Genomic DNA, 24,696 nt, shown 5'->3' with positions numbered 1-24,696 from the left:
TGCACAAGTGGCCGTGTAGATGGGATGTAACAATTTTATGAGCATTATAATGATGAAAGTCAACACAAGAATTATTATTTTGCAGGCTATTGTGCCCTTTGCCAATTGATCGTTGGTTCTTATCTTAAACCTATTGCTGCATTTAACACTGACTAATTAGGCTAACTGGGTCATTATATCTGAACGTGCTAAACAAAGTTTTCCAGTTGGAGTTCCAATTTCCACAAATAAACAGCAATCCATCAGTGACCTTTCCAATTGTTATCTTTCCACTGTCACACATAAATCACAACAGGACCGATTTCGACTGTAGCTACGTTTAAGATGCAAGGGCAGGAGACTTTTAGAGTCAATATGAACAAATGATGCAATAGTTGCAAGTATTGACAGAAATTGGGATGTAGAGATCTATAATTATCCTCAAATTATGCTAATTTAATAACAGTTAAGTGGGCTATTATTTTATTTTGAACAAATTCTTACGTTGTTTCATTATTCAGCCAAAGGATTCCATACCCTGGTATTTTCAAAAACCATGAAACGAAATAGACTTCGGACATGTACAAAATCAATAATCAACATTACTATTTTGACCAGGGACCCAAGCTGCCAATATTTTCATTGGCAGACTCAAAACTGTGAGACTTAAAAAATGTTTATGTGTGAGAGTGAAATAGGAAGAAAATGCCATAGATTTTTGCTTGGTTAATTTGGGAACAATTTGGACTATGCAGTGAGAATTAATGATGTGTAATCATGTTACCAGCAATAGGCATTCTCCAAAGCATTAAATTATAATACGGTATGGTGGACCCCCATTAATAATGCATCCCTTACTATAATGGTGCAATATACTGCAACTGATCCAACCTGCGTTGTTTGTGGCTCCTTCACAGTCAGGAAAACAACATCAAATGTTTACATTTGTACAATCATGACTGCAACAACACAGCTACAACAACAAGTGCTTAAGCCAGGCGCCTTATATTTAACCAGAAACACGAGAGCTCTTCCAGCTGCCCTTCAACATCTGTGTCAAGCCAAACATTCCTCAAGGAATGCCAAGAGCAACAGTAACTGACACTGTTTCTGCTGCTCTTGGATCGCTCTCAATATCAGTAACTTTGCTTAGACCTTTGTTCCTTCCTTGTAAAGGTTTGGGTGTTGAGTTAAACATCAGCTCTGAATCTCGGTTATTGGAGCATGCGTTAACAATTAAGAATAATTTGATCTGAATATTAATAGGATCTCAGGCTAAATTTATCAGTCACCCTGGAGGGAATTTTAACCCACTAAATATTAGTGCGTTCAGGTTGGATCGGATGTAAAAGATGTTAAACATTTGACCCACATCTTCTGGCCTCTGGAATGTCGGAGGCCGGACAGGTGACTTAAATGTGCGACATGACCCTGTGGAAATCCTGACTTGCTGATACACATGGGAATTGTCCGGAAAGTTCCAATGGTTAATTCCCCTGCTCCCCCACTCCATCCACAAATATCTTTGATGCTGATTTCGAGTCGGAGACTGCAGACATTTGAAAATTACCATCTTAAATAGTTACCCAAGAAATGTTGGACAGATTAAACCTAGTCTAATAGATGGGGATCTCCGCAACTGAACCCCCAATAACCGCTGCACCCGCAACCACCAGCCCTGACTCAACAACCCTCGACTCAATCCGACTACCCCATGACTATCCCCCACCCAATCCGACTAATCCCGACCCAACCTATCCCCCTCAATCACCCAGCTACACAATCTTCTGACCACTCGACATAACCGCGTCCCAATCCAACTACACCCCTGACCACTCAACTACCCCTGACCCACTCCAACTAACCCCCAACTAATCCAACCACCACCCTGACCCAGTCCGACTACTCCCCCGACTCCCCATCCCGACCCAGTCCGACTACCCACCTCGACCCAGTCCGACTCCCCATCCCGACCCAGTCCGACTACCCACCTCGACCCAGTCCGACTATCCACCCCGACCCAGTCCAACTACCCACCCCGACCCAGTCCAACTATCACGTGACCACTTGACTACTCCGGCTCAATCCAAGTAAACCCAACCCCTGCCCATTCAACTACCCAGACCAATCCAACCAACCCCGCCCCCGACCACTCGACTACATGCAGCCCAATCCAACTGTGTGCCTCATATTTAACCACAATTTTAAATTTGCCACTTGCCAGCCAAGTTTATCGGGCCTTGGGATACCTGGTAACTAAAGGGAATTAAGGACTTCTGGACCCAGGATATTAGTGCCTTTCCACTTACCTCCTGAATCCAGTTTATCATCTTCACTCACCCACTGTGATGGGTCACTGTACTATGACTCTTCTGATTTCCTCTGATTCTTCTGATCTCCACACAAGGCCATCTATCTCTCCTGACACTACCTCTTAATTCCTATATCCTTATTGAGGCTTTCCGGTCTGCCTCCCTGCCATTTCTGATCGCTTCACTGAATCATTTCTGACCACCTCACCCTAAAACTATTCTAATTTCCCTTCATTATCATTCTGATCTTATCCACAAAGCCTTCGATCTTCCCCTTTACATCCTGGGGCCTTTCCCACTCTCCCTCTTCTCAGCTCCACAGCTGTGGTCTGATACCAAAGGCCTATCTGTCCAATAGCCAGCTGTCTTTTCAATCTGGTTAGCTGGAGCTCGGAAACTGAGCCAAAAAAAATTAATCAGCTTCTATTGTTATATCTGTCAGGGCCTGGGGAAACCCGAACTTCCAGGTTTCCTGACCTCAAAACAGCACCTCTCCTCTCTCTCGTTCCTCAGTTAAAATCCAGATCCTTGCCAGTCCCTGAATACATCTCCTTTTACCCCTCTTCTCCACCCTCCTTCAGCATGCTACTGTCAGGTTGGGTGCAGCCTACTTCAGCAAACAAACAGTATCCATACATCAGTCAAAAATGAACGGTTCTGGTAGTAGATGTGGAGAAATCAGTACCTCAAATTGGCCTCATTTTTCAGGGAACAGGACGGTTGTACAAATTAAACAGCAGCAAAAATAGTGAATGAAAGCAAAAGGGTAAAAATATAAGATACAAAATGAGAATGGTTTGGCTGCGAAGTACTGTTTTTCGCAAATTATATTTTTATCTCTAAATCCTCAATTCTTCAGTATACATTTTATAATAAACTTGCCTCTGATAAAACCCAGTTGCTTACAGTCATCTCCTGCTTATTGGCAAATTTTCTTCTCATAACGTTTCCACAGTCAAATACAGATTTATCCCAAGAACTCCTGTTAATGAGCAACTCGTACCCCAGAAAGATGATAAATATTAAATTGTAGCAGAAGGGGTGTAAAGAGGAGTTACTCTTCAAGCAAACTAAATGCTATTCTTCAGGGTTATACCATCACCAGGTCGTGGAGCACTACGACTGCCACTATCATATCTTAGTGTTTCGAACTGATCAACACCACTGGAATTCACTGCCCTGCCATTACTAATTTGGCTGGATTGACTCACATAATGGGGGTGATTCTCCAATATGGAGCCCAAGAATCGGGCACGAGGACGACCGAATCTGGCCCTCACAGGGGGCCAGCACTGCGCACGCCGCTCCAACCTCCTTTGCCGGCGCCAAATGGGCGCCGCGCCAACCCACGCATGCAAAGTTGGGCTGCGCCAACCTGCACATGCGCGGGAGACTTCTTTAGCGCGCCGGCCCCAACTCAACATGGCGTCGGTGTTCAGGGGCCGGCCGCGTAGGGAAGTAGGCCTGGGTAGGCGAGAGGCTGGCCCACCGATCAGTGGGCCCCGATAGCTGACTAGACCCCATCGGAGCCCCCCTCCCCCTCACACAGACCGCCTCAGGACCGTTCGTGCAGAGTTCCCTCCGGCAGCGACCACTGGGGTGCCGGCGGGACTCTGTCGTATCCGCCCGGCCGCTTGGCACATCGGGGCCGGAGAATCGGCGGCCCCGCCGATTCCAGCGGCCGCGCCAAATGCACCGGTGCAAATGGCGCCGATTCTCCGCACCTTGGAGAATCGCGCGCCGGCGTTGTGGCGCAGTTGCGGCGATTCTCCGGCCTGACGTGGGGCTCGGAGAATCGCCCCCAATATTTTGCCCATGCTAACAAAGTTAATTTTTTTCATGAATTGCGCCAAAAATTAAATAAACACGCATCTCTGATTCAAATTGAAGAGACTGCTTTGCTTAAATGCAGCCAACAGCTGAATGAGGTAATTTACAAAATATGTACGTAATGATGTGTGTGTGTGGCAGCAGCCTTAGTTGAAAAAAGGACACATGTAAAATGATGAAAACACAAATCTCGAAAAAGCATCAGAATTAGACTAATTATGTTATCCAATGTCAAGATTAAATATAGATTGCAGTATCAATTACTAACATTTTTTAAATCTTCTTTCATGGGATATGCAATGTTGCTAGCAAAGCCATCATTTGTTGCTCATCCTTAATTGGCCTTGAGAGGGTGGTGGTGAGCAGTCTACCTAGTTTTAGATTTTCCATAGCAGTTTTGTACAATGAAGTGGCTTGCTCAGCCGTTTCAGAAGAGATTTGAGTATTAAGCACATTGCTGTGGGTTTGGGGTCACATGTTGGTCATTACTTGACCATGTCAACTCTATGGAGGTTATTTCAAGCCCTCTCTAGGGAGGTTATTTAATCAGGTGGGAGGATGGAGTGTGAGCACCCTGCCACCTTCCAATCTCTGCCAAAATTAAGTCCAAGGCTGGAAGGCTCGTGGTCAGACTTCCCACACAGACCCAAATTGAGGCCTATAAGTAGGCAATTAGTGACCACTTAAAGGCCTCATCCTACCGCTGCTGGTGTTAACTCAATGGCAAGCGGGCCTATCATCATTCGGGGAACATGACAATCAAACCAATGGAAGCTGCTTGTGGTCTCCTGGGGTGGGGAGGACCCCTCGTTTAAAGGCATTCAGTGCCTGATCGAGGGACATCATTAGGAAGGGGGGAGCAGCTGAATGCCACCCCCTGCCCTTGCTTTTGACTCCCAATTCGCGAAATCCTCCCCGCTGAGGACACACTTTAGTTGATTTCCTGCTGACAACTGATCTCGCCAGCAGAAATTGCTCTTCACAGATTGGGGCGCCAATATGACCGGCAGCCCTGATCTCTACATGCACCGCCCTTTCAGGCCCTCCTAGCTTCCTGGAACCAACGCACCCTTAGTCCCCAAACCTTCTCGAGGCCCCTGAGAACAGCCCTCACACTCCCCCCCCCCCCCCCCCCCCCCCCCCTCCATCCAATGAGCAAGATCCTCCCCCAGACTCGAACCCTGGCAATGTCAAATGGGCATCCAGGGTGGCACTACCAGGGTGTCTGGGTGGTACTGCCCTGATACCAGGCTGGCAGTGCCGAGGTGCCCAGTATGCCAGGGTACTACCCTGCCCTGTCTCCGATCACCCGGGGGTCTCTAATGGCTTGTGAAACCCCCAAGGCGCCGTTATGTCTGGTCCACATTTTTGGAGTCCAGTACTAAATAGCGCCCTGGCAAGGTCTTGCATGCATGGCCGTTGACTCCCAGGTACCGAGTGAATCCTGCATCCGGTTATTTAAATGAGCCAAATTCATATAATCTTGCCCAGCCAGGACGAGATTCAGAATGCGCCGGGAGCAGTGAGTCAGATGGCTTGTGATCCGCCCAGTGCCCGGCGTGGAGCCCGATTTGGGTACTTGTGCGATTCACCCACTGCACCCAGATGCAAGGGCGATCTCTGACTCGCTGCCAAAATGTCTGCTTCCTGGAAGACCACTGATTTTTACTTTGAAATCAGTTCCTTCCAATGTTTGAAAACTCTAAACTTTCTGAACATATCAATAGTGGTAAACAAGAGTTGACACGGCACCATATAGCAGAGAGACTAGTGGTGATGTGCCATTAAATACAGTTAAAACAGATGACACTTCATTCCGGAGGTAAAATGGGTGGGGTCTCCAACTCAGAGGTAAAGCACCAGAAAACAGCTGATTCATGTTCATGATGTTCCATCCCTAAAATCAATAATGGTAAACTAAGAGAGGTGCAATCAGCAGTACAAGGTCTCAGATGTGTTCCAATATCTGGACATGTGATTCCTCCATGTATGCTTGTTGCTGACTCTGAAACTAAAATGTTTACCAGCATGAGAAAAGTTGATGAAAAATAAATGAACGTAAAAAAAATCTTCCCTTGCATCATGAAACAGAAATAAAAAAAGATCGGACTCCTGTGTTAAAAATACAGTAGTGCAGTATGGAAAGAGTTAAATAAAAATCAAGTAATTCATACTTATGCTTTGCTGTATTGCAAATCAGAACTCAAATTAATTCTGAAGGAATTTAGGGTGGGTAGGTACTAAATTACAAATGCTAAACCTCAGGTTTCATGGAAATTTGTCCAAGAGGTTACTGAAGCGTTATTCTCAATGTGCAATTACCCCAGCTGTTTTCAACAGGAAAATGAAACTGAATCTCTGGAAATTGACTTTATTATCGTTCAGAGATGAAGCACCAATTGCAATACTGGCTGGCATTAGTGTAACCACAATTTATCTGTAACTTTTCTAACATACGTACCATCATCTGCATCAGTTGCTTTAATGGTTAGGATGCTTACTCCAAGGGGAAGGTTTTCCATGACTACAGTGCTGTAAGTTGAAGGGTTGAAAATGGGAGGATTGTCATTCACATCCAGCACATTGAAGTAAACTCTCACTGTACTGAATTGTCCACCGCCATCTCCTGCTCGCACCGTCAAAATGTAATACGGTTGCTTCTCATAATCCAGGGCTTGAGTCAGATTGAAAACACCAGTCACAGAATTGAGGAAAAACACCCCATCTTCATCATCCTCTTCTACCACGTATGTGATTTCCCCATTTGTGCCAGAATCTGCATCACTGGCCAAGGTGGCTGCCACAATAGAACCTAAAACAATTAAATAAAGTGTTTAAAATGTCTAACAATATTTTAAAATTCGCAGCACATTGTGATTCTTCATTGAAAGACATAAAACCTTTCCCAATTTCTAAATATTTCCTTATTTTTGGAAATGTAAATGGAAGAAATTACTTCACTTCGATGAACAACTTTTGCTTCAATACCATCAGTAACATCTTATATCTACCCTGTTCCAAAACAATTATCATCTGTACTATTTATGAAGTATTATAATCAAAATACCAAATTACATGATTCTACGATTATGGTGTACTAATTAAAATAAGCAGATTCTCCATTTCAATACTGCATTTATCAACAATTTATATAGAATCACTTTGCATAATGCATTTTATAAAATGACTTATCACCAGCAGTACCAGTAATTACTGCCATGTCTAATTCACTGTGAGGTCGTGAGCCACCTTCTTGAACAGCCATAGTCCACGTAGTGAAGGCTGCCTATGATGCTGTGAGGGAGATAGTTCAAAGACTTTGGCCCAGCGACGATAAAAGAACAACAATATATTTTCAAATCAAAGATGGTGGGCAGGATTCTCCGATCCTGGGGCTAAGTGTGGACGCCGTCGGAAACACCAGAGCGTTTTACGACAACGTCATCTGGCCCCTCGGAGCAGTGATCCCCTGCCGCACAGGGGGCCAGCACGGCACTGGGGAGCTTCACGCAGCTCCAGCTGCCGATACGGGCGCCAGCATGGCTGGCGCAGGTCCGCAAATGCACCCCACGGCCGGCGCAAGTTCGCACATGCGCGTGGGTTGACTTCTCCGCATCGGCCCCTGGCAACATGGCGGAGCCTTACAGAGGCCCGGCGCAGAGGAACATAGCCCCCCCCCCCCCCACCAGGGCTAAGCCCACCACCGATCGGTAGGTCCCGATCGTGGGCCTGGCCAATGTGGAGGCCCCCCGTCCCCCACACCAGGACAGCCCCCGCAGCATGAACGCCGAGGTCCCACCGGGTAGGACGAGATGCAAAACGCGCCGGCGGGACTCGGCGGGCATTCGGCCTGTCGCGCGTGGAGAATCGCCGGGGGGGGGGGGGGGGTCCCCGACTGGCAACGTGCCACAGCATTGGCGCTAATTCTCCGGTTGCTGGAGAATCAGCGGACTGGCGTGGGAGCGGCGTCGCGTGATTCACGCCCCCCCCCCCCCCCCCCCCCACCCCGCGATTCTCCAACCCAGTGTGGGGTTGGAGAATCCCGTCCAGTGTGTGACTTTGAAGTGATGGTATTGCCATGTGCCTTTTGCCCTTGGCATTCCATGTGGTAGAATTGCAAGTTTGGGAAGTGCTGTCAATGAAGCCTTTGTAAGTAGCTGCAATGGAACTTGTAAGTGATACACGCTGCAGCTAGCGTGCACCAGAGGTGGAGGTTGTACATTTTTAAGGCAATGAAGGATGTATCAATAAAGCAATTGCTTTGCCCCCAGTGGTGTTGGCCTCATGGGTTTTGTTGGAGCTGCACTCATCCAGGCAGGTTTAGAGTATTCATTGCACTCCTGATTCATCTTTATAGATAATGAAAAGTCTTTGGGAAGTCAGGTGAGGTACAATCGACAGAATATCCAACTTTTGATCCGCTCTACCTACAGTAACTATTTGTCTGAACCCACTCTAGCTTAAGTAATTATTTGACTGATTCAGTGAATTTCTGGTCAATGCTGACCATGTACCCACCCCCACTACAAGGATGTTGATTGTAGGGGATTCTGTAATGTGATTGAATATTAAGGGGATTCTTTGTATTGGACACTCAAATAAAAGCAAAATGCCTCGCTGCTGGAAATCAGAAATAAAAATTGAAAATCCTGGGAAAACTCAGCAAATCTGGCAGCTTCTGCTGAGAGAGAACAGGGGCGGCATTCTCCCCTACCCGGCGTGACGGAGGGTGCCGGAGTAGGGGAGTGGCGCCAACCACTCAGGGGTCGCACCTCCCCAAAGGTGGGGAATTCTCCCCACCTTTGGGGGCCAGCCCCGCGCCGGAGCGGTTGGCACCAGAAGACCGGCGCAAACACCCGGCGCCGTCAGTAGCAGGGCTGGCCGAAAGGCTTTCGCCGGTCGGTGCATGCGCCGGCAGTGACGTCAGCGGCAGCTGGCCGCTGACGTCACTGCCGGCGCATGCGCGATGTGGGGTTCTCTTCCGCTTCCGCCATGGGGAAGGCCGTGGCGGCCGCGGAGGAGAAATAGTGCACCCAGGGCACTGGCCCGGAGTGTGAGCAGGGGGCCCCGATCGCGGGCCAGGCCACCGTGGGGGCACCCCCCGGGGTCCGTTTGCCCCCCCCGCCCCCCCCTCAGGACCCCGGGGGCCTGCTCGCGCCGCTGAGCCCGCCGTTCCAGAGGTGGTTTAAACCTCGGCGGCGGGAGAGGCCTCCCAGCGGCGGGACCTCGGCCCATCCGGGCCGGAGAATCGCCGCAGGGGCCTCTCCGATCGGCAGGGCGAGATTCCTGCCCCCGCCACTTCCTGGGTGGCGGAGAATCTCTGCCACGGCGGGGGCTGGATTTTAGGCGCCCCCAGGCGATTCTTCGACCCTGCTGGGGGTCGGAGAATTTCGCCCCAGGAGTTAATGGGTGATCCTACGGCCACGCTGCGCTGGAAAAGCAGCTTACCGCGGGCAGCGCAGCGTGGCCGTTGAAAGCTGGGAGACCCCGCTCCTGGGATCGACCCAGCTCGCAACACCTCATGAGATTCGTCGCAATCTCACTGTGAAACCTGCCCACAGTAGGCAGGATTACTTTTTAGAAAATCTGCATATTATAGCGAAGCAGTAAGCCTTACTCTAATGTGCAGATTCCCGAGGCTTTGGGATTCAATCCCTTTGCCTCAGAGACCTAAGGCGAGTGCCATTTGGTACTTGTCCCCACAAATGGGGACCAGGCGGAATGGCACTCGTGGCGGTTCCCAAGTGCAGAAAACTAGGCTATTCTTCGCTGTGGCCTCGGACGAAATTCTCCCATCGGGAGACTAAGTGCTGACGCCAGAGTGAAAACCGGAGTGTTTCACTCCGGCGTCGGAAGCCGCTCCTCGCCCCCTATTCTCCCACCCCCAGCGGGCTAGGAGCGGCGCCGCATCAAAACGGCGCCACGTAAATTACGCAGCCAGCGGCGCGTAAATGACGTCACCCGCGCATGCGCAGGTTGGCCAGTACCAACCCGCGCATGCCGGTTGCCGTCCTCCCCGCGGGCAACCTGCGCAAGACATGGAGGATTCATCTTTCGGGGCGGTGGAGGAAAAGAGTGTGTCCTTTAGAGACGCCGGCCCGCCGATCGGTGGGCACCGATCGCAGGCCAAACCCCTACTGAGCGCCGCCCTGGTGCTCGATCCCCCCCCCCCCCCCCCCCCAAAACAGGTCGCACACGCAGCGTTTGTGCGCTGTTCACGCCGGCAGCGACCAGGTGTGGTTGGCGCCGGCGTGAACCCGTCGCATTGGGCAGGCCGCTCGGCCCATCCGGGCTGGAGAATTGCCGCTCGACCGTTAGAAACGTCGAGTGCTGATTCTCCGAGCGGACTGTCGTGAAACACGGCACCCCGTTTTGGGGGGTGGGAGAATCGCATGCGGGTGCCAGGGCGGCGTGGCGGGACTCGCCCGGCACTCCCGCGATTCTCCCATCCGGCGTGGGAGTCAGAGAATTGCGTCCCTCATATCTAATCCGAGTGACATTTGATAGCCTTGTGTTTCTCAGTGTTGAGATGCTGGGAAATATGTGGCTAAACAAGCTCGCTATGGGACTTTGATTGCATTTAGTTAAATTGCATCCATCGTCTCCATAAAGGCTGTGTGGTGGTCACTTCTACCAGTACCGTCTTGGGGAGATGTATCCTCTACAGGTAGCTTGGTGAGGATGAGATCAAGTAGGATTTTTCCATCACATTAGTTCTCTCACTACTACTGCAGGCCCAGTCTCGTAGCCAGGTCCTTCAGGATTTAGCCAACTTGGTCAGTAGTGGTGATAAAGAATTCCCCTACCCAGAGTATATTCTGTGCAGTTGCTGCCCCAAATGCTTCTTCCAATTGGTGTTCAACATGGAAGATTCATAGCTGAAGAGGGCAGTAGGTGGTAATCAGTAGGAGGTTTGCTTGCTTGTATTGACCTGATGCCATGAGACTTCATGGGATCCTAAATAAATGTTAAGGATTATGTACCACTGTACTGCAAACTCCTGTGTGTCTGTGCTCCTGGAAGGACAGAACATAGCCAGGATGTGAAACAGGATTCAGGGACATATGGCTGTACGGTATGGTTCTGGTACTATGTCAAGCTGTTGCTCTTGAGGACAATGATATAAACATGTAAATATTCAGTTTGGTTATCATTGTCTTTCACCGTAAACAGACTGTAAATGACCACGTGATTTAAAAGTCCTAAAATATTCATATTCTCTTTCAATAACTAAACATTCATTTGTTTTGGCCAGGCTGACTTTTCCACTTTGGTCATGCACTGTTACTACCTTTCCAAATCTCTCTAAAAAAAAGTGAAAGTAGTATTAAGTAGCACTGTTTCTCCCAAGGAAGGGAAGGTAAATAAACAGAGAGCACAGCTGCAAATTTTGTTTGAGTTGCTCTGCTGTATCAATTGTTACTTTCCTGGGAGTGCAACAGAAGCATTAGAGCAAACTTAACTTCACTTCCCCCCCCCCCCCCCCCCCCCCCCTGCAACAATCCCCTACCCCATGACAGGCAGGACGGGATAGGGTTTGGGTAGCTGCAAACGCATCCACTTATGGCTTAACCACAACATGTTTTGGATCAAAAAAATAAACACTCTGAAGAGGCGGGCAAATTATTATAATACTTAAATGAGACTCAGTGCCTCAGCTTTTGGGGGATCCAATGGAATTCTATAATGCAAACCTACTGCAAAAATATTTCCCTCTGTGATTGGTCAGCCCCTCCCTAAATTTCTCACATGCAATTTCTAAGATCTCTTCCTCCTCACAATTCATCCGGCGTCATCTCTTTCCCCCACTATCGACCATCTCAGCAACCTCTCATCCCTTCCCATAAGCACTCTCTCTCCATGATCTCTCGGACGCACTTCGAGTCCCTTCACCAATTCTATGGCTGCAGCCTTGTACCTCAGATTTTCTGGCCTGGCAGCTGACCAGCCTGCAATGTCAGATGGCAAAAGGAGTTTTAAAAAATTCTAACAATTTCCTGCTGTTAAATTCGGCAAGACATCGACATTCCCAACATTTCTGTGTTTCCTAGCCGATTGCATATGCCTTTGTTCCCTCTTCATAAAAACTGGGGTATTCATTTACGATCACCTCTGGCAAGGTTATGTGAGGGAGTGAGAACAGCTTTTGGGATCCAAAGGAATTCTAATATGTAAACCTTCTGTAAAATTTCCTACCCTGTGATCGGTTGACCTTTCCTGAGATCTCTCTCCCAAAATCTCCCATGAGGACACCTCTGAGGACTATACAGGCCCATGACCCCTCTTCGAAGAATGTAAAATTGAAACATTTTGCTCATTATTTATGGAAGGCATTATTTCAAAACACTCTTACGTATTTATTTATCAAGATATATTTATACAGGATATTCTAGTTAAGCCTCAGAGCTTGTTTACCATGCATTTCTGCTCAAGGGCAGCTGACAGTGCAATCCAGGCCAGAGACAGAGAAGATACAACCCAAATCAGCTTGAGATAGTTTATAACATATGGAATCCCTTAGCACTTGGCCTCTTGTTTTGCAGACAAGTAACTAACAATTACATATTAACAATGGAACTTGACCTGAGTTAACTGGAGTCATGTTCAGCATGATGCCAGTACAATGCTGTCTAAGGTCGAAAAGACACATGTAGCCAGGAACATGGCATTTTGTGATGGTCACTCAGATAATCAATAGATTATTCAAATTATGTAATAATTGGTTAACATGACCTTACAGCAGGAAAAAAACAAGGATTTCCTCAAAAGAGAGGGGAGGTGCAGTTTCCTAGCACCTGAATCAGATTATTCCCAACTGTAGTTCAGTTCATTGGGTTCGACCCTTCTTCATTCTGGTTGAGGTAGATTCCTACCTTACCCATAGAAAAAGAATCACGACATTGCTGTGGTCGGTGAATAATTGTCAAGATCCTGCCTTCAGGCAGAGAACTGAAGAAGATTAAAGAGTGAACAGAATCATAGGAACTACTCCCAAATTAGGTGTCCAGACAAGGTGGATGTTAGTTTGGCATATTCCATTATTTTTATTCCTTATTAATAATTTGAGGTTTGATTTAGTTTCTGGTTTTACCTGGTGCAGCATCCTCGGGTATATCAAATGAATAGACATCTCTGGAGAACTTGGGTGTGTGATCATTAATGTCACTGACGGTAATGTTGATTCTCATATCTGAGGATTGCAGCCCATCATCGGCTCGTACCAGTAAGGAATATTTGGAACGGCGCTCTCGGTCCAAACGCTTAGTGGCTAGAAGATCTCCGGATTCTGGATCAATACGGAAACTGTTGTCGGCCCCGCTAATAATTGTGTATGTCACAAGGGCATTTGGACCCTAAGTTAAGGAAAACAGAAATTCAGCAATAATAAACCTCTCTGATCTTCATGCATCATGCCAAATGAAACTCAGCTGAAACATTTTTTGGTTAGATATCACATTTCCCTTCTTTATTTAGACTGTTTCAGATAGTAACTGCAATGTATGCCTGAGATTGCAGTAATGGTGCCTTACTTGTTAGTTCCTCCTTTTGAATGTATTTTTGCAGCCAGGATATGGAATGCACAAGATGGTAAAGTATTGGTACTCCTAACCTATATATTACAGGTAGTATAGAGTGGCAACATCAAGAAAAATCTGGGAGGAAGCCTATCACCAAATTTTAACCATAACCTAGATCTTTCTCCCATCCAGCCACACGGGGCAGGTTGTTGGCTGTCCATCACATGCAGATGACAGCAGGAACAGGCACAAGCAGGAAGACAAGGCACAGCAATGCACTGTTTTCTTGTCATTTTCTGTTAATACTGCTGATTCCACAGTCAGTAGTTAAAGTCTAGCAGTGGTTCTTGCTGCAGATTTAAGGGTCTACTGATTCCACTTTTGAAGGAAGAGATAGCAGTAGTGGGCACCGTTCACTCTCTTCTGGCCAAAATATTTTATTTGTTTAGGCTTCTGCCCAGTTCAAATACCCAAAATATTCCTCCTGTTAACTCTTCCATCTCTTTTTTGCCCTATAAACCTGTTCCCTCCTCATCTGGTTCTGCCACCACTGCAGCACAGTCACAACTTCATCCTAAATAATGGGTGCTCCCTTCTTGGTTGTGGCATACTGCTGCAAGCTCACCCTAAATAGATAATAATTCCCAAACCCAGCCAAATAGCCATGGCAATGACAGGTGAAGTCTAATCCCAATCATTCACTAGCCAGAGGAGGAAGATTCAGACTTCACTGTCTGAGCTGACACATGTTGCGCCTGGCACAACATGTTTAAAAGTAAATTTAGAGTACCCAATTCATTTTTTCCAATTAAGGGGCAATTTAGAGTGGCCAATCCATCTAGCATGCACATCTTTGGGTTGTGGAGGCGAAACCCACGCAGACACGGGGAGAATGTGCAAACTCCACACGGACAGTGACCCAGAGCCGGGATCAAACCTGGGACCTTGGCGCCGTGAGGCAACAGGGCTAACCCACTGCGCCACTGTGCTGCCCCGGCACAAAATTTGATCAAAACCAATAAGATCCATGTGCAGCTTCGGGCCGGCTTCAGTGATAGAACAATTTTCAGCCCCCAATGTGAGTTGAAAAAGAGTCAATGGCATTGTTGTGGTTTGAACCACTGGATTAGATTATTGCCGATTAATAGTTGCCAAGTATATCAACCACTGAAAGCATTCACTAAATTAGTACCTTGTGATTATGTCTGCCTACACATTTAGTCACACAATAAAATGAAGTGGGGACTAAAGAGAATGCCTTGGTATAAAAACTGGGATATCAGAAACTTGTGTGCACCTACATGTACGCTTCACCTATCTTTCAAGAGGGATTCAGTAATGGTGAAATAAATCAAGATATTTGTTGAACTGACTTTTGTTTGACAAGATAAAATGGTCAAAAAATTGAAACACATCAGCAAGGCAATTGAGTAATCAAATCATGGAAAAGAGTTTGGCTGATGGTAAGGCTGAAGCAGTGTAGGAGAGGAAATATGTGACCGTGGTGCTGAATTGTTATGAAATGAAGTTCACTTCTAGCTCAAACAAAGCAATAGAAGTTGAGAGCGACTGTTTCAGTCTGAGCATGTAGTCAGGGAGGATATGGAATCAGTGACAAGGTTGAAGAATTTATGGCAGGGGATGAAAAGGTGAACTATACCCTTCTCGATAAATTCGAGGAAGCTGTGACTTAATAACCAACTTTCATCCCACCATTGGGAAGGTGACGTTTTACCTTTCACTCAATTAGCAAACAGCAGCTAAAGAGAAAAACTTGCCTTCAGATTCACAACTGATGAAAATAAGCAAAATAGTCTTCCTGGTGGATTTGGATCGAGGATCCACTTTTCTTGTATGGGGAGCTTAGATAAACCAGAGGAGAGGAGGCATCAATGCATTGAGATCGGGTGGCGGCTGTGAAAGGAGAACAAGGCATGGATAAACGAAGGAGGGAGGGAGGTGGCAGCCGTACAAGACTAAAGGGGGACAGGAGGAGGATGGTGGACAAACAGGGAAGGTCAATATCTACAGAGGCTAAGCCAACTTTGATTGTGGGGATATCAAGGATTATAGAGGGACGGTCAATGGTGAGGCCATGAGAGTCAAGGGTAACAGAGGGAAGGTCGAGGACGATATAGGGGGGTCAAGGGTGATGGATGGCAGATCAAGGGTAGTGGTGGTGGGGTGGGGCAGTGGCTGACCAATGGTGACGGGGAAGTACTAGGATAAATGATAATTAGTCAAGGATGATGGTGAGTGGGTCGAAGGCAGAGCAAGGGTGATGGAGCGATGCGCCTGGGGAGCTGGTGACACCCTCATTGCATGCAGATTCTAGCCAGAATAAGGATTCTGAAGAAGATTCAAGATTACAAACTCCTCACAAACAACCAGACTGATGCTCCGGGATGACAAGGAATGGATGTCTGCCCAGATGACATTCAAATATGGCGCTTGGATCTTCAACCCTCTGTGGTGATGGGGCTGGTGACTTCCTGCTTGTCCCTGCTGCATGCTTGGCTGTGGCCCTCACCTCTGCATATGCAATTGTCTGGCTGTTGTATGATTGTTTGTGGCCAGCCACTTTACCTCACAGGATGCCTGACACAATAAGATTCCGATCCTGAGCGCAGCGGGTCAATGGGAGTTGGCAAAGTTGATAGGTGTCATGAGAGAGTACCTTTAAGAACTGGGTGTTTATCAAATAGCTGTAGTGAATGTACCTTTAAGAAATGTGTGTTTATTAAATAGTTGCAGTGATGTCAGAATGTGGGTGGATTTGGGCTGGCTGTCTTTCATTTTTGAGCAGGCAGCTAGAATGTGTTTTAGTTTCATTTTCAGAGCTGTGTAGCTGCAGGCAAAGCAAGCAGCTGTATAATGATCTCTCTCTACAAGCTAGAGACTGTTTTCAGCTCATTTGAGGATTTCAAAGTAATAACTGTTTCTGGAGAGAATGTAAACCTGCTGTCTTTCTTTGAAAAGGGTTTAATATATGGATGTTGTTAGGAAAGTTATGATTATAGAATATTGTATCTGTGGGGATTATTGGTGTTCATAGTTGTTAAGATGTTTACTGTGTGTTTATAAAGTGCTAACTGAATTCATAAATAAACATGGTTTTGTTTAAAAGTACTTTAGATTTCTGTTCCATCACACCTGTAAATTAGGCCCTTGTGCTCCCCATAACCGCAATCTATTAAAAGTTGTGGGTCAGGTGAACTTCATGATACACTTTGGGGTTCTCTAAACCCTGGCCCATAACATAGGTGACCATAGGTGTGGATACTATAAAGACTGAAACTGAGTGAGAAGAAATAGAGAAGTTGGTTGAGAGGTATAGGTTGAAGCTACCAAGATGCTTAGTGTAGAGGCTAAGTGGCATACCAGTGAGGAGGCTGGTGTAGGGAGTGGCAATGCAGTACAGAAGGATATTGAATGCCAGGTAGGAAGCATGGTAACGTATTGTCCATGGTTCAATAGCACCCTCACCTGAGATATTTCTGGGTTCAAGGCCTATTCTAGCTGGGCAAAATCTAGATTGATGCTCCAGTACTGAGGAAATGTTGTACTGTCAGAGGTGCCATCTGTTGGGCGAGATGTTAAACTGAGGCCCCACATGCTCTCTCAGGTAGGTGTAAAAATATTCCTTAGTACTATTTTGAAGAAGAACGAGGGGGTCTCTCTAGAGTCCCCCACCCAACTCAGATTAAATGGTCAGATCTCAATGCTTTTTGTCAGATTTTCCGTGTATAAATTAGCTGCCCAGTTTCCTGCATTACAATTGTGATTTAGTTTTGGGAGGGCTTGAGGTCATGAAAGGTACTCTTTCTATGCAAAATTCTCTTTCATTTTTTGTGAAAGAAGAATAAAGGTTGGAAGCGCAATCTGCACGGAATAATTTCCTTTTTACCTTCAGTCGACCCTTTGAAGTGGGACATGCAAAGCGTGTTGGACATTCTTAAGTGTTTAATAGAGATGTTGGAAAGTAGGGTGTGACCTCTTTGAAGTCCAAAACTGGGCAGGGGGCAAAGTTGAGGAAAGTGAGGAACCTGTTTTTAAGCAAAATCATATTTTAAAAAAATACTTGTTCTGAAACAATCACGTATTCTGTGGCATCAATATTCAGTTGGTGTAGGGTATACTTATTTCAGTGTGATCTCTTGCTTTGTTTGCAGGATTTCTTAGGTTCGATTAGTTTGCCAGCTCTTTGTTTAACAGCTGCAGATTTAGATGCAGTGCCACTGACTTTTGGGATTGGCAGCCTTACCGCTGGCTGATGAAAGTGAACTTCATTTTGACATACAACCAAAAGAGCAGCTTGAATCGTCCATTGATGATTCAGTGCTCTGAATCTCACAATACAGACCAAAAGAAATCCACTGAAAGCTGACAAAGAACAAAGATCTAGAAAGTTGGATATTTACTGTCCTGTTTACATCCAAAATAAAAAATAACCACAGAAGCCGGATTGACAAAAACCCTGCTCGGCTGAAAAACAGGAAAATGCCAAACCTCGTTGGAGTAGTGCAGTGGAGGTGGTCTGATACTGATGAAAGCAAAACAAAACCTGAATTTTCACAGGATCGCGCAAGTTGAACCACAGTATTCGGATTGTCTTTAAAAGAAAACAATCGATAATGTACGGCAACATGCAGTAAATTTACCTACATCATACTTAAAAAGTGACCTTCACTGCTGTAAAGTTCTATTTCTAACCAGTAACATGTGCAGTTGCACATTTTAACGTCAGCTGCAATTGCTCTTGTATACTTTAACAATATTTTCACCCAACAGCATTATGCTTGAGGGCTTGTATATACAGGTGCCTCTGCTTATTGAAATCCTCTCTTGTCATACTGTCGGCAGTGAAAGATCTGAACGAGGAGTTTCTGAGCATTTGTATTTACCACAGGCTTTAATGCCTCAACTCAGATATGGTTGTTTCATCTTTTTCATAATGAACACCAGCTCTGTAAGCAGCTTTGCATCGTGTAAGAGGGTCCTGGAGGGGTCTGTATCAAGGTAGAAGGAATGCATTTTGGTGCAAGGAATATAATTTGAAGGGAGTTCAGACAAAAAAAATATCTGCACTGAAAGTATCAGCTAAAAATACAATTGATTTTTGAACAAATTTAATACCACAGATGACTTGAAATTTCTCTTCCATGGATCAATAATCAGAATCTATTAAAATTTAAACTTGATGACATAGGATGAAGCTCAGTGACGTAAACATGACATAATAGCCAATTATAGTTAATATTGATTTGGCCTGAAACTTACTCCATGGTGTACTCGTGGAAGACTACCTTACAGCCATGTTTCTCTCCCCAGTCTGCTGAGCAGTTAGGCCCAGCTGTGCACCTGAGGTACGTTATGACTGCAGACCTGATCTCATTTGCAGGTTCAGTTATCAGAATGCCCTCAGTGTGGCCCCTAACTTCCTCGAGAGGGATCTGCGATCAGTATTGGAGCCAGAAAGCCAGCACCTGCGACTGCTGCAGTAATAATGACCATCGGCTTGCAGGGCCTCCCAGCTGAAATCCAAAAACACCAGCCAGAAGGTGTTTAGCAGCCCTGAAGACCCAAAACAATCCTGTTGAGAATGAAGGCCACTTGCCTTTTTATGCCTCCTTTGTCTTGTTGCCTGCTGCTTTCAGACTCGTCAACCTGGATGGGCAGGGTTTGGGGGCAGCAGCAGTGACAAAAGCTAGATACAGCTTTTTCTCAGGTGCCCCTATTAGGAAACGTTCAGGAAAATGAGACAGGAGTTACAAATGCCACCTTCCCCTTTTATGTGTACACCTACCCTTTCCCTGCACATACTGTAGTCATTTGTATCCTATCCTCATTCACGGCAGCCCGTCCCCCGGCCTAATTCCCACCCCTAACAAGAGGGAAAGTCCAGGAAATCCGAGGGTGGTATAAAAGGGTGGAGACTGAACATCACAGGCCTCCACCTCTTTCTTCTTCTTCGCCCCTGGAAACTGCATTTCCCAGGTCAATACAAGAGAAACATCAGAACCATATGAAATTCTTTTCATCAATATTTTAATTAATTTCAAAATCATGTTTTGAAGAATTTAAATGAATAGTTATACACAGATATACTGGTATGCATGACCATGATTATAGGGTACATTTTCTGGTCCCATCCACCGTGGGAATCGTCACGGTTGGGACGGACAATTTGACCGTCCGTTTAAAGGTTTGTTGACCTCAGGTGGGAATTTCCGGTCTCAGGGCAGAAGATCCCACTGTATATGTCTTTTGTATGTGCCACTAAAAGCATTATATGGGATTAGCACATGGCCAGAATCTGAGGCCATCTAAATATCTGGGTGGTGGAAGGGCCAAGGGAGAACTGTAGATCACTGGATTTTTCCAGATTATTTCCAATCTATCTTTTCCTCTGTATAAAGCACATCAGAGTGTATTATCAAAGCCACATGCATTGACAATCAGGATTATTTGTGAACGTGCAATATTGAACGTCTTTTGCACACAGAACTGAACCATTTATTTTGCATTCAAAAGAACAACCAATGGTATAAATTAGCTAAATTAATCTAAGATGGCTCATTTAACCCAGAAACTAGATTATAGAGACCAGCTGAGCAAATCTCAGTGGAACATTTGGTGTAGGCAACTGCCCAGAGTCAGTCTGAATAACAAGCGCAATACATACCAATTTCTACTTTATTATCTTTTAGAGAAGATGTTCAAATCAGGGCCACCCATTTTATCAGTCTAAAATTGATATAAAAACACCAATTTTGCAATGTGATATGTGGTGTCCAAACTATGCTGAATTGTGCCTGATGCAATATTGGCTTGGTCTATTTTTCTTTGTCTTCTCGAGTGCTTGCCTGAGTGATTAGTTCCTTGACTTATATTTAATTCACAGAAAGACTACATGGAGAGAGAGGGGAACCAGTTGAGAGCAGAAGAACCATATCAATTTACCCAGAATTGGGTCGTGTGGTGTCCGAGGCAATTTCGGAGGGATGGGGCAGGAAGGTGGAAGGCGGAGGGGACATGATCTCAAGGGATGGTGAAAGGGAGGAATAGATCAGTTGGGCCTCTGATCCTGGAGAGCCAGAAGCCTTTGGGGGATATGGGATTAGATATCTGGGCTAGGGGATGCAAGGTAGTTTGGAAAATGCAGGTCTGGCGGAGGTTTGGAGGGGAGCTGGGGGTCTGATGGGAGGCTTCACGGTGGAGGAACACTGGGGACCTTGTGGGGCCGATCGTAGGCCTTGTGGCAGCGAGGGGGAGTGAGGCGGTAAATCATAAACCTTGAGAGGAAGGCTATGTGAGGCTGACTGATTTACAGGGGGTTCGTTGGACAGGCTGTATCCAGGTGATAACTGTAAAGGGACTCGCCTTCTGGATCCTTCAAACCTCATCCTCACGCAACTAAAGAAAGCCAAACACTCAAACGTTATGTTGAAAAGCTGAATGACAATGAAGCTTGCACAAGTAGATTAACCATTTGGTCAAAGTAGGCAGAGCAGCTGGGATTCAAGGAAGTACATGCCAGCAGAAGTCAACATTTTCAGGAGAGAGGAGGAGAAATTTGTGGGGAAGACAGAATAAAGAAGTTAATTTAATGTAATTCTTGATGGATTACATTCTTTGCGTTAGGATTTATGACACTTTCGTCTTTACTTTACCATCACATACGAAACACAGTGGCTTCATTTGGTGAGCTAGTTTTCAAAGAAGTAAAGTCAGCAGCATATTATTATGCACCTACCGGCTTCTCCATTACGTATTACTGTCATAGCCCTCCTTGCTTCGGCATTCATAAAGTGAAGTTTGTAATTTTGTAACAGTGAGAATAACTTCACAACTGTGATGTTAAAACTGATATATGTACAGTGTGATAGCACTCATGCTCCCATAAATATTAGAAATGAAAGGGACAGAAGCCAGGTTTACTGGCTATCAGCTGAATATTGCACAATATTTAATAAATATGCAATTACAGGAACTTGCAATGTAATTCCAAACCTCAACATTCTAGGACTTTTATATGAAGTGAATGGATACTGACAACATTCTACATTCACTGCTTACTAAAAAACAATTTCCCTTAAGTTTCCACCACATTCCTGAAGGATACACAGTGCGCAATTTAATGCGCAAAAAACAGAATCCCGTTTTGGGTGGATATAGCTTACAGTGCCAAGAACGACCCCACTATCAAATGGGACTCTGTCATTGTTCCTGGCCTAGATCGGGAAAAGCCCCACCAGCCCGTCAGTGCAGCAACAGATTGGGGTGTCATTTTTAAATGCCGCCCCGATCACTCGACCCCCCTCGGTCATCCCACCGCAGCCACCAAACCCCTCCACCACCCCAACTTACCCTCTTCGGCATTTCTGGAGCCCCCCACACCCCACCACTGAAGGGCAAGGCTCTCCTGGGCCCAATTCATGGCACAGGCATCCTGGCACCCAGGTACATTGGCACTGCCAGTGTGGCACTCTGGCACTGCCAGCTGGGCACCTTGGCAGTGCCGCAAGGTGCCCGGATAGCAGCGGGTGTGTGAGGTACCACCCTGCCCAGAGCCCGACTGCCCAAGGGTCTCTAATGGTCTGGAAGACCACCCTCAGGTGCCCCACCCCCCCACCCCTCCCAGGTGGCCCACATAGACCTAGAAGTGGTGATTTGGTGACACTAAACTTGGGTCTAAGAACGTCTGATTCGTCTAGAATTGCCAATGAGTCTATAATGCATTAAGACCTCAAAGTTAGAAAAATATACAGGACATTTTTTGCATTTTAATTTTAAAAACTATCTGGTATTCAAGAATGTCTATGTTGTTTTTCTTAATTTTCTATCAGTTTTAACAGTGGGCATCGTCGAATGACCTCGTCGCACTGGACTCTGACGTGACAAGGGTGTTAAATCTCACAAGGTTTGCGAAGTGAGTGCCTCGCGAGATCGAATGAGAACTCGCACAGCTGTCACGATGTGGATCTTGCTCGTGCTGGGGAAGATTCAGATTAACGTATTGAAGTGATTTTAGAGGCAGCACAGCAGCGCAGTGGTTAGCACTGCTGCCTCACGGTGCCGAGGTTCGATCCCGGCCCTGGGTCACTGTCCGTGTGGAGTTTGCACATTCTTCCCATGTCTGTATGGGTTTCACCCCCACAACCCAAAAAGATGTGCAGGGTAGGTGGATTGGCCACGCTAAATTGTCCCTTAATTGGAAAAAATGAATTGGGTACTCTAAATTAAACAAAAACATATTTAACTGATTTAAATATGTTGCCGCCAATTCTCCCAAGGTCTGGGAATGAATGCCTGCGCCCGGGAGACCTCGTAATGGCGTCATTTAGCACTGGTCCACATGTCACGGCACCTAGTGGGGTCTCCCAAGCCATCAGAGGGCCCCGGGTGGTCAGGCTCTGGGCAGGGTGGTGCCCTGGCACTCCCACTGGCACCCGGGCATCATGGCACTGTCAGCCTAGCACTGTCACCCGGGAACCCTGGCAGCGCTGAGAAACACCCCATTAAACGCACCGATGGTACTCTGTTCTTTGCTCCGTTAAATCACACCCCTGGTCTTCTTTCCTACTCTTTTTAACTTGGGTGCTATCCTGCAGTCTGGGCTTCAGGACTTCACCAAATTTTTAAGGGAGACTTGATGGAAAAAACAGAAGTTTGGAATGTATCAATATGGGGCTAAAACACTGTGGATATAAAGGCTGGATCCTCTGGTCCCCCTGCGGCCTGTTTCTCGGCGGCGTGCTGTTGCTGGCAGCAGGATTCTCTCTTCCCGCCGCTTGTCAATGGGATTTCACATTTAAACCACACAACGCCTCCGGGAAACCCGCAAGGGTAGGTGTGGTACCAGCAGGAAAAGAGAATCCCAATGGCCGGAGAATTCCGGCCTAAATTAAGAGATGCAATACCTACCTCATCTGCATCTGTAGCGGACAGTTGTATTATTCGAAAACCATCTCCAATATTTTCTTCAATGATGACGTCCAATGCGTCAGCAGGAAACACAGGAGGATTGTCATTAATATCTTGTAGTGTTATTTCCACCTGAAAATCAAAAGAAGAATCTATTAGCATGCCTCGGGAGGAGATGACGATGAATGAACAAACGAATATACAAATTGGAAGCAGGAGTAGCCATTTAGCCTCTCGAGCCTGCTTCACCATTCAATAAGATCCTTTGACTCCCTTATCAATCAAGAATCTATCAAATTCAGTCTTAAAAATATTCAATCACCCTGCTTCCACCACTCTCTTTCAGAGACCCTCAAACCTCAGTTAACTGATTTCTCCTCATCTCATGAGAAGATCCCTTTTTAAAACTGTGTCCCTTAGTCGCTCTCCACAAGGAGAAACATCCTTTCAGCATCCACCTTCTTGTTTATGTTTCAATAAGAAACATATAAGCTTAAGATTCCTGGCTGTGCACATCACCAACAATCTGTCCTGGTCCACCCAGGTCGACGCTATACAACAGCGCCTATACTTCCTCAGGAAATTAAGGAAATTTGGCATGTCCACATCGACTCTTATCAATTTTTACAGATGGACCATAGAAAGCATCCTGTCTGGCTGCATCACAGCTTAGGATGGCAACTGTTCAGCCTAAGACCATAAGAAACTACAGAGTTGTGAACACAGCCCAGACCATCATGCAAACCCGCCTCCAAACATTGACTCCGTCTATACCTCCCGCTGCCTTGGGAAAGCGGGCAGCATTATCAAAGACCCCCCCCCCATCCGTTTTATTCTCTCTTCTCATCGCTTCCAATGGGCAGAAGATACAAAGGTCTGAGAATACGCACTAACAGATTCAAAAACAGCTTCTTCGCCGCTGTTACCAGACTCCTGAATGGCCCTATGGACTGAACTGATATCTCTATGCATCTTCTTTAATGTTGTAGCACTACACTCAGTATGCTTCACCCGATGTCTGTGTCTATATATTTACATTGTGTATTTATCATATGTCCTATGTTTTTCACGTATGGAATGATGTGCCTGGACTATACGCAGAACAATACTTTTCACTGTACCTCAATAGA

General features: G+C 46.2%; 1 protein-coding gene across 2 annotated transcripts in view; it reads right to left on the bottom strand.

Moving 5' to 3' along the window:
* LOC119963370 (protocadherin Fat 4) overlaps nucleotides 1-24,696 on the bottom strand; it is a 365,380-nt gene that overhangs the window by 168,421 nt on the left and 172,263 nt on the right. For both annotated transcript variants that reach the window (XM_038792402.1, XM_038792401.1), the window contains exons 3-5: nucleotides 23,567-23,698; nucleotides 13,213-13,474; nucleotides 6,583-6,933 (exon numbers count right to left, since the gene is read on the bottom strand). In XM_038792402.1, coding sequence (XP_038648330.1) covers nucleotides 6,583-6,933; nucleotides 13,213-13,474; nucleotides 23,567-23,698 — 745 coding nt within the window. The remainder of the gene's footprint in view (nucleotides 1-6,582; nucleotides 6,934-13,212; nucleotides 13,475-23,566; nucleotides 23,699-24,696) is intronic.

Source organism: Scyliorhinus canicula, chromosome 3, assembly GCF_902713615.1.
Source record: "Scyliorhinus canicula chromosome 3, sScyCan1.1, whole genome shotgun sequence".
NCBI classification, from domain to species: Eukaryota; Metazoa; Chordata; class Chondrichthyes; order Carcharhiniformes; family Scyliorhinidae; genus Scyliorhinus; species Scyliorhinus canicula.
Note: the sequence above shows the minus strand (reverse complement) of the source record. Positions and strands in the feature narration are given on the sequence as shown.